We start from the raw sequence: 10,780 nt of genomic DNA, 5'->3' as shown, positions 1-10,780 counted from the left end.
CTCCGTCCCCAGACTCAAATGCCTATGCTGAATGGGAAGAAGATAATTGCTTGGTGCGGTCATGGCCTCTCAATTCTATGACTAAACCAGTTCATGCCTTGTTTAAACATGGTGCTACTGCTTTTGATATATGGGAGACGGCTCAAAAGACCTATACTATGACTCAAAATAGTTCTCGTTGTTTCAACTCTAACAGCAGTCCATACTTACATGTCAAAATGGTGAATATGTGAAAGTGTTTTATGTAAAACTCCATGCTATCTGGCATGAGATTGATTGTCTACGTCCGAATGACTTTGGTTGTTCTGCTGATGTGGCTTATCGTCAGAAAGAAATTGAGCTGATCGAGTTTATGATTTCTTGGAGGACTTGATCCACAGTATGATGGTGTTCGTAATCGAATGTTTGCTCTTAGTCTTGTCTCGCCTCCTCTAGAAGCCTATGCCATGGTTATGGAGGGAGACACTCGTCAGTCTACTATGCTCGAAGAAGGTGCGATGACCCTAAAACTGGACCCTACCCATAATCGATCGGTCACCAATCAAGATGCGACTGGTCACTCGTTGTCTCAAAAGTCCTCAACTTCCTATGGTTCTCGTCCTTCTGGATATACTCCTAGTTCTCTTGAAGGCCCAATGGTGATTATTACTCCTAGAAGTGTTTTAAGGAGCATGGTTATCCTGATTGGTTTGTTGACTACAAAGCTCGCATGTATGGCCCCAAGGTTGATTGCACTATGACCTAAGGTTGCTTACAAATTTGTGTGCTTCTGATACCATGTCAGGTATGAGTTCTAATACTTAGATAATTGACCTTGTGATATTAATCTGTTTAATGAGTTGTCTCGTAACTCTTGTGATCCCTATATCACTAGTGCTAATAGTTTACCTTCCCCCGTTATCGGTGAAGGTATCATTCATCTTAACCTTGTCCCATGCACTCTTGGTTCCAAATATTCATTGTTACTTGTTATATTTTTGTCGTTTACTTGATACACTTAACGCATTTGCTACTTTCTATTCTACATATTGCTCTTTTCAAGATCTCAGGACTCACGAGACGATTAGGCATAGTAAACAGATAAGGAGGTTGTATTACTTAACGTTACGGTGCAGCAGTTCGTAATTGCGTTGCTTATAAAGTTTAGAGTGGCAATGTCAAAGACAAAAAACAACTGTGGATGTGGCATCATCGCTTAGGACATCCGTTGTTTGATTATCTTAAGCATTTGTTTCCTTTGTTATTTAGTTCGTGTGATAAGTCTAGCTTCAAATGTGAGACTTATGTAATGGCCAAGAGCTACTGTACTGGTTTTCCCTTAAGTAATAATAAAGTTGCATTGCTTTTTGAGTTAGTACATTCGGATGTATGGGGTCTTGCTCATATGACTTCTAATGGTTTCTGTTGGTTTGTTACGTTTATTGATGACTGCACTCACTTATCATGGGTGTATTTGATGAAGAATAAACATGATATTGCTTCTATTCTTCCTGCATTTTGTGCCATGCTGTCTACTCAGTTTCATGTTCGAGTCAATTTGTTTCAGACTGATAATAAAGGTGAATATGTGAATAATACCTTGACTTGTTTCTTCAGTGATCAAGGTATTATTCACCAAACTACTACTTCATTCACTCCTCAGCAGAATGGTGTGTGCAGATACAAGAATCGTCGATTTACTTAAAGTTACTGCTCCCTTATGTTAGGTATGTATGTTCCCCATCACATTTGGGGTCATGCTATTTTGGTCACGGCCTATTTGTTTAACCATACTCGTAGTTGGGCTCTTGATTTCAAGACTTCTCTTGATGTGTTATGTGATCATACTCCAGTTACTGTCTCTAAGTTGCCCTCGAAGGTATTTGGGTGTGTTGCCTATGTTCATGTCTACTCCCATCAACGAATTAAACTTGATTCATGTGCTTTACATTGTGTCTTCATTGGCCATTTCACTACTTAGAATGGTTATAAATGATATCATCCTCATATGCAGAAGGTGCATGTTACTTTGGAGGTAACCTTCTATGAAGACGTGTCGTATTATGTTTTTCCCTCCTCTCCAATTTAAGGGGAAATGGGGAGTGACTTAGAGAGTCATGGAGTGGAAGATCTTGAACTTAATGATGTATGTGAAGATATTGCTCATGGGGAGAAAACGAGTCGCCCATCTAGTAGCGACCGGTCATCTAGGTCTGGCTGAAGGCGATATGTGTAAGGGCTTTTTCTTCCGGCAAGCACAAATGGGTGGGCTACTCAGTAAAAAGCAAAATGGATGAAATTACCCCATGTGTCTGAGTTCAAAGATCAGGCCTCAAGAATGTTTTGAAAGGATAGTGAAGCCTTAGAAAACACCCTGGTTACCTTCACCAACAAAAACAATGGCTGCATACAAGTAGATTCTTAGCTTGGCATGAGAGGCTTGTGGCATGGAAGAAAAATTGACATGAGTTTAGCACTGAAGAGAAAGCTATGCATTCTTGGGGGGAAAAAGGATGAATATAGCACGAATTTGTTAGGTTTTGCAGGTGAGAGAGGAAGCTTGCTCTCTGGATGTAGTTGTTTTAGCTAATGATGAAGTAGTAGGGTGCTGGGTAGTTTCTGGCAGCTCGACGAAAACTCTACCAAGCTTTGGAAAAGTTTACCAAAAGGAAAAATGGGAATAGATGAAAGGATGAGGCTCGAAATTGCAGAGGTTTCGGAGATGAGAGATAAAGCTTGCTCTCCATATGTGTGTTGTGATGATGGTAGGAAATGCCTCTTTTTATAGGCGCTGGAAGCTATCATTTTCCAAGAAACCCTAATGGTTTCTATCCAATTTGGCCAAGTCTTTCCCTTTCTTTCTCCCCTCATCCTTTCAATAATCCTATTTTTGTGAAATCTCTCTGCCCATTTGCACAAAATTAGGAATTTTTGAGTGCTCAATGCCTTTTACCCCAGCTGCCTCAGTGGAGAACTTCTATTTTTAGCCATCTTTCTTCCTTATTTTCTCCCCTATTCTATAGCTAAATTTGATGGGGGGAAAGAAATGAGAATGTATACTGGTTTGAAAGGTGTTTTGCTCAAGTATCCCTTGGTTTTTTGGAAGTTTTTGCTTGAAACTTGTTCCTCCCATGTCTTGGAGCCTCCCCAGCTCACTGACATGGATATTTTGGCTTTCATCGTGGCTTTTGCTTTCAGCTAGGTGCTAGAGATTTGCATATATTTTCTTGGGTTGCTTGGACCTTCTAGGACAATAAGTTGGTTTATCAAGTAAATGGGCTAACTTCATCAATTGTTGGGCTATTTTGGTTGAAGTAATGGGCTACTTTCTCCTTTGTGCTCACCCATATGTTTGGGCCTAAGAAATAGGCTTGAGTTCCGAGGCTCCTAAGCAACTCCGGGACTTCCATTTCTCGGCCAATCAATAGGCCTCATGTCAACTTATTACCATTCATACCACAAAACACTCAAGCAAGCCCCGGGCATCTTGCTTGGCTTAGGCCTACTTAAGCTTGAAGCGTGGCATGACATGTGTGAAAGTGCATATGACAAACTTTCGCATGCCGAAATCAAGTTTCTTCTCGATAAGGTATCGCATTGGGCTGGGAATATATTTGGGCCAAGTTGTGGATTTTTTGGGCCTCAACAATATGCAATGCTTCAAAACGATCGATCACTAAGATCGTCGCATGCCGATCACTTAGGTGCAGGCGAAGATGATAAGCACAGACTTCAAATCGACCAGATTGCCTCTCGCTATGACAGGTCTACTATCTGAAGAACGCGACAATGATTCTTGTGTAGATGAGTTTGATGCAAGACCCCCCCTCTGCCCTGCCGTTGTCCTAATCAACTCATGACAATAGTGAGGTAATTTCTGATAATGTGTCTACTTATCAATTGCCCCCACAAACTACTCGTGGGAAGCCTAAAGTACAATATTCTCTTGATATACATGCCAAGTCCAAATATCTCATTAGTCATTATGTGTCAACTCATTGTTTATTTAAGTCAAATGCATCATATTTGTGTCAATTATTTAGTGTATGTGTGCCAACTAAGTTGCAGGATGCTTTATCTTATCCAAAATGTGTAACACCCCGACTCCGTTATTTTCCTATTTAATTTAATTAAGGGAAAATATTAAATTACTCCTGGGTTAAGGGTGATTTTGGTCACTTTCTTATCCGGGAAGATTTTGGGACCGTGAGTGGTGTGGTTGCGTAGGTGGTCTTGAAAGCGAAACCGTGAGGCAGTGGTAGGCTGAATTGGAGATTTGAAGCTTTGGCGATCAAAACTTGTTCGGTGGCGAGCACCGTAAATTTTCCGAAGGGTTTAGTAAAAATCAGATTTTTACTATTTTCACCTCACTCTCTCTCTCTCCCTCCCGCGTACCTCTCTCTCTCTCCCGTTTCTCTCTCCCGATTCTCTCTTTCTCCTCTTGAATCTCACGATTCGGCAGCGGAAGAGCCGACACGGTCCGTTCAACTCCTCGAAGTCCGATCAAGACCCACCCAATTTCCTTGGAAGCGGAGAATCGTCGGCGGTACCGTGGTTCGACTGGAGGTTTCCGATCGTTCGCGCCGTTGTCTCGCCGTCAATCCGGTGAACGGTGAGGTTTCTCATCCTTTTTACGTGTTCTAGCTGATTTTGGGTTAGGATTAGATCGAATTTGAAGTTTGGAACCGAATTGGAAACCTAGGTTTTGGCCGGATTTCAATTTGAAATTCCGACCACTTGCCGTCCGAATTGGATCTGCCGTAGTTGAAAAAGTTGCTCCATTCTTCGAGTAGTATCTAGGATTGGAAGGGTGGCGTTGGTTTGGAAATTTTCCGTCGCCGGAAATCTCTCTACACACCCGCGCACTTTGCCGGCGCGTGTGGCGGCGCGTGGGCAAGGTGGGTGAAGTTGTTTTCGTCTGTTGAGATCCTTAGGCTGTCACGAGGCGTAGGATTTCGCGGATCTCAATTTGGATATCGTTTGACTATCGAGCGGTTTCGCATATTGTGCGTTATCCGGGTTCGATAAGTTCGACCGTTGGATCGTTTCCAAATTGAAGTATGTTGATTTAGGTACTCTTAGAAACCTATAGGAATTCGCGGATCGTGAATTGGAGCCCCGGATGTTCCGATTCAATAACGTGAAGTTTAGGGAAATCGCGATCACCGTGCGATTGGGAAGCGAATTCAATCATGTAGGACCTTAGGATGTTCTTTTGGGCGTGAGCACTGCACCGGGAACTTGGGGATTTAAGTATTTCCTTTCGTGAATTTCCGTTTGGAAGTACGTACTGTTAATCAAGGATTTGTATCTTGGAATAGGTACTTCGGTTGATCACTCTCGTGGCGGGACCCTCACGGGGCGGGCAAGCTTGGGATTACTTGTGAGTGGACTCTGTTTTAAGCATATGCATGGTTTTTATTTATGAAAGTTTTGTGCATATACTTTAAATGATGGTGACTTTGATGTAATAAGTCTTTGGTCGATGATTTGAATATGTTTATATATCTTGGATATATATTTTGAATATGAACATATATATTTGATTATGATGATTATGTTGATAAGGATTTTGGGTTGGCTATCTATATTGTCTATGTATAGAGTATGAGAGGTTGTTGTGGTGAGATTGTGGAAAGTTAGGAGTTTGATGGATGGTTGTGAGATATGAGTATGGTAGGTGAGTACCCTTCCCTAGTTACTAGGCTTCCCACACACGTCGTTGGCAGTGCCGGTGGGGTGGGAAGGCCATGAGATTACGGGTCTCACACATGGCGTTAGCGATGCGGTGTGTGAGACACTTTCCATCGTGTCGTTGGCGATGCGTATGGGAAGTATGTATATTGCTTGAGTATCATCACACCGTCGTTGGCGGTGCCGGTGGGGTGATGATCATCTGCGTAGGACTTGTTATGAGATTTGTGAGCTACACGTGTCGTTGGCAGTGCCGGCGTGTGAGCTATGGAGTTCCGTCCCCCGGTTGGACTACTCATCCCTGGACGCGGGTTAGTGTTCGGAAATCCTGCGTACCAGCTAACAATCCCCCGGTTGGATTGTCTCCCCGGTACATTAGTATGGAGAGGAGTATATATATACTATACTAGAGTCCTAGCTATATATATATATATATTTATATATGGGTATTTACGGGTTGTTGAGAGTTGCATATATTTTGGGAAATGAGTTGTGAGCTTGAGATGTGGAGATGTTTTGGACTTTGGGATTTTTGTGCTTGAGTTTTGGTTTCTGAATTGTGAAACTGCATGCTAGAGCATTATTTTTACATGGTGGGGTTACTATGTTGTTTTAAAGTGAAACTTTATTTACATCCACTCACATCTTCTTTGCCCCAGACGATGGTTGCTCTCAAGGCATTCGAGCAAGTCACGAGCTCGAACTTGTAAATGTTAATAGGTGCATGTAAATTCTTTCTACTCCCTGTTGGTTGTAAACAAATTCTGTAGACGCTCTGTTATTGCCCATGTTAGGCTACTACTTGAGGCCGGAGGCCATTGTATGTTGGATTGTAGTTTGTAAAAGCATCTTTGGGTTGGGTTGTGTATTGATGTAAATTCTGCAGGTTGTTTGTTGTTGGTTTGAGCATTTTATGGAGACTTTGCCAAAATTTTGGTAGAGTGTCTTGGGTTTTAGTAAGTGGGCGGCATCGGTGAGATGTCGGCACTAAGATGGTCGCCGGTTTGGGAAATTCGGGCGGGTCTGTCTTGACAGTATCGAGCATTAGGTTCATTTTCCTTGACACTTGCACTTTTGCTGCATTGTTGATCTAATGATTCGATGGTTTCTTTGTGTAGAAACATGGCAACACGACCGAGAACACGAGGTCGTGGTCAAAGATGGGGCCCAAATCCTCCACCACCATCTCCGTCACCACCTCCTTCACCTCCAGTTCCATCTCCTCCACCATCTCCACTGCCGGAGAGAATGCCTGGACTTGCGCCATGGCTTGAGTCAATTCACCGCACCATGACTCGCTGCGGGAAGGCGTAATCTTGAAAGTTCGAAATTAAAAGGGTGAAAGAGCTCTGAGCCAAAGAGTTCATGGGTGGCCCAGATCCGCAGAGGTGAGTCTTGGATTCTTGATGTGGAGCGGATTTTTGAGGTCTGGAGTGTCTGATGAAGATAGGGTCCGTTTGGCTACCTTTACATTAAAAGGAATGCCTATCACTGGTGGAAAGCTGCAAAGAGGGGCTATGGGAATCCAGCTGAAATTACAGGAGGAATTCCAAGGATCTTTTACGATCGATTCTATCCACCTTCCTATCGCTATGCCAAAAAGCTGAGTTCTTATATACGAAGCAGGGTCTATGTCGGTGGCGAATATGAGCACAAGTTTAATGAATCGAGGTTTGCGCGGAATTAGTGGCTACCAAGAGGACCGGTGCGACGCGTTTTGAAGGCGGTCTATGGTGGGAGATTCGATGCAGGTTACCTTGCTAGCACGTATCCTAACATGAGAGCTTTAGCTCAAGTGCAGAGTATCTAGGACATGTGCCTTGGGTGCAGGAAGACGCCGGAGAGATGCGCAGGATTGGGTGGCCCAAGTCAGGGTCCATCCAAGAGAGGAGGATCTAGTTCGGCTCGCTAGTGGTGGATGGTCGGTGGACGAGATCCGGTAGTGGGAGATCCGTACTCGTCGGCATGGACTCGATTTTGAGCGAGCCTGCATCTAGCACAACTAGGACTCCCTCGTGCAGCCAGGGTTGACATGTTACAGTGCGGACAAGTGGGGCATTTTGCAAAGGATTGCCCCATTCCATTCAAGGGTAAACCAAGCTGAGCGGCGGCCCGAGTATGCTATTTTGTGGGACAGGCGGGGCATACCAAGAGGTTTTGCCAGATTTACCGGTGATGTACGGTCACGAGGATCGGAGCCCAGCGGCGGTACTATGGGTCGACATCAGTCGAGTGGTGCTACTTCCTCTGCAGCGGATCTTCCGATGCGAGGCACCGTCATCTTCTCGGGAAGAAGTGGCAGAAATTCAAGGGGTCACCTGGCGTTCTACCACTCAGCTAGGGTGTTCTCTATGACCCAGCAGGAGGCACAGGCCACTCCGGACGTGATTACTGGTATGATCCCTATTTTCGGCTATCTTGCTCGTGTTTTAATTGACCCGGGGGCCACACATTCTTTCGTAGCACACAATTTCGTACCCTATGTCAGTGTGAGGCCGACACCCATGACAGGAAGTTTTAGTATTTCTCTACCCACGGGGGAAGTCATGTTTGCAGACCGGGTATTCAGAGAATGCTATGTTCAAGTAGAAGATGCATGGTTGGAAGCCAATTTGATCCCTTTAGAATTGGCGGATTTGGATATCATCCTGGGGATGGATTGGCTAGAGAAGCATCATGCGTCCTTGGATTGCTACCGGAAGGAAGTGACATTCGAGTCCGGGACGACCTAAGCGATTTTTGGGAACGTAGAATTCTCCCTACTTGCCTTATCTCTGCTATTATAGCTAAGAAATTACTAGAGAAAGGGTGTGATGGATTCTTAGCTCATATCATCGACACCCGAGAGATCACCTTGAATCTGGAAGATATTCCTGTTGTTAGTGAGTTTCTGATGTCTTTCCGGATGATCTTAGGGTTACCTCTGAAGGGAAATTGAGTTCACTATTGAACTTCTTCCAGGGCACCAATCCTATCTATCTAACTCCTTATAGGATGGCACCAGCTGAACTCCGGGAGTTGAAGATTCAGTTGCAGAACTAGTGGATATGGGTTTCATCCGACCTAGTGTTTCCCCATGGGGTGCACCGGTGTTGTTCGTGAGGAAGAAGGATGGGACCATGAGGTTATGTATTGATTACCGGCAGTTGAATAAGGTGACAGTACGTAACCGGTATCCTTTGCCGCGGATTGATGATTTGTTTGATCAGTTGAAGGATGCCAAGTATTTCTCTAAGATTGATCTGAGGTCAGGATACCATCAGTTGAGGATCAGAGAAGAGGATGTCCCCAAGACCGCATTCAGAACGCGGTATGGACATTATGAATTTCTGGTGATGCCGTTCGGGTTGACGAATGCTCCAGCAGCATTTATGGATCTCATGAACAGAGTGTTTCGACCTTATTTGGATCACTTTGTGATTGTGTTCATAGATGATATCTTGGTTTATTCTAAGACTTTGGAAGGGCATAAGAAGCACCTGAGGTTGGTATTGAGGACTTTAAGAAGGAAGCAACTTTATGCCAAATTTAGCAAGTGTCAGTTTTGGCTGGATAGAGTGGTGTTCCTTGGACATGTAATCTCAACGGAAGGGATTTATGTGGACCCACAGAAGATTGAGGCTATTGTGAATTGGGTACAACCCACAAGTGTAACGGAAGTACGAAGTTTTCTGGGGTTAGCAGGTTACTATCGTCGATTTGTGGAAGGGTTTTCTTCGATAGCGACACCCCTCTCGCGGTTGACAAGGAAGGATGTTGCATTTGAGTGGACGGAAGAGTGCGAAGCAGAGTTTTCAGGAGTTGAAGAAGCGGTTGACCACCGCACTGTTTGGCTCTTCCTGATAACTGGGCTTTGTGATCTACAGTGATGCATCTTTACAGGGTTTGGGATGTGTTTTGATGCAACATGACCGGGTGATTGCTTATGCCTCGAGGCAACTCAAAAAGCATGAGCGAAATTATCCAGTCCATGACTTGGAACTTGCCGCAGTAGTGTTTGCTCTGAAGATTTGGCGACATTACTTGTATGGTGAGACCTGTCAAATTTTCACGGATCATAAGAGCCTCAAGTATTTCTTTACCCAGAAGGAGCTGAATATGAGACAACGGCGCTAGTTGGAATTGATCAAGGATTATGATTGTACGATTGAGTACCACCCAGGCCGAGCGAATGTGGTTGCAGATGCATTGAGTAGGAAGGCTCCTGCGAACTTGGCACATATTAAGGCGGCCTATCTTCCGTTGTTGGTGGAACTACGGAAAGATGGAGTAGAAATGGAGATGACTCAACAAGGTGGAATCCTTGCTAGCTTGCATGTGAGACCCATTATGGTGGAACGGGTAATTGCAGGCCAGTTGGAAGATCCTATACTCTGTAGGATAAGGGGAGAAGTAGAAAATGGAACACGGAAAGACTATGCCATAAGGGGAGACGGAGCCTTGGTAAAAGGAGCTTGTTTATGTGTACCTGGTAAGAATGTTGAGTTGAAAAGAGAAATCATGGAGGAAGCTCATTGCTCTACTTACACTATGCATCCGGGTAGTACGAAGATGTACCGGACGCTACGGGCATATTATTCATGGCCGCATATGAAGGGAGACATTGCTAAATATGTGAGCAGATGTTTGATATGTCAACAAGTGAAGGCAGAGCGACAGAAGCCATCGGGACTCATGCAACCACTTCAGATTCCTGAATGGAAGTGGGAGCGTATTACCATGGATTTTGTTTTTAAGCTTCCACGTACTTCAAAGGGTCATGATGGAATTTGGGTGATAGTGGATAGACTTACCAAGTCTGCTCATTTCCTACCCATCAAGGAGACCTATCCTTTGACAAGATTGGCAAAACTTTTTGTGGACGAGATTGTCAGATTGCATGGAGCACCTGTGTCCATCGTATCGGACAGGGATCCTAGATTCACTTCTCGATTTTGGAGGTGTTTACAAGAAGCTATGGGTACTAGATTGCAATTCAGTACTGCTTTTCACCCACAAACCGATGGACAATCGGAAAGGACTATCCAGACTCTGGAGGACATGTTGAGGTCCTGTGTGTTACAGTTTAAGGATGCATGGGATGTTCACCTTGCCTTGGTGGAGTTTG

General features: G+C 44.2%; 1 protein-coding gene across 1 annotated transcript; it reads left to right on the top strand.

Moving 5' to 3' along the window:
* Positions 1-7,886: 7,886 nt before the first annotated feature.
* LOC148921509 (uncharacterized) lies at positions 7,887-8,405 on the top strand. The gene has a single exon (XM_089049028.1). The coding sequence runs from the start codon at positions 7,887-7,889 to the stop codon at positions 8,403-8,405; it is 519 nt and encodes a 172-aa protein (XP_088905154.1).
* Positions 8,406-10,780: the final 2,375 nt, after the last annotated feature.

This window comes from Prunus mume, linkage group LG1 (assembly GCF_029339155.1).
Source record: "Prunus mume cultivar Tortuosa linkage group LG1, ASM2933915v1, whole genome shotgun sequence".
NCBI lineage: Eukaryota > Viridiplantae > Streptophyta > Magnoliopsida > Rosales > Rosaceae > Prunus > Prunus mume.
The sequence above is the reverse complement of the archived record's forward strand: the minus strand, read 5'-3'. Positions and strand labels throughout refer to the sequence as shown.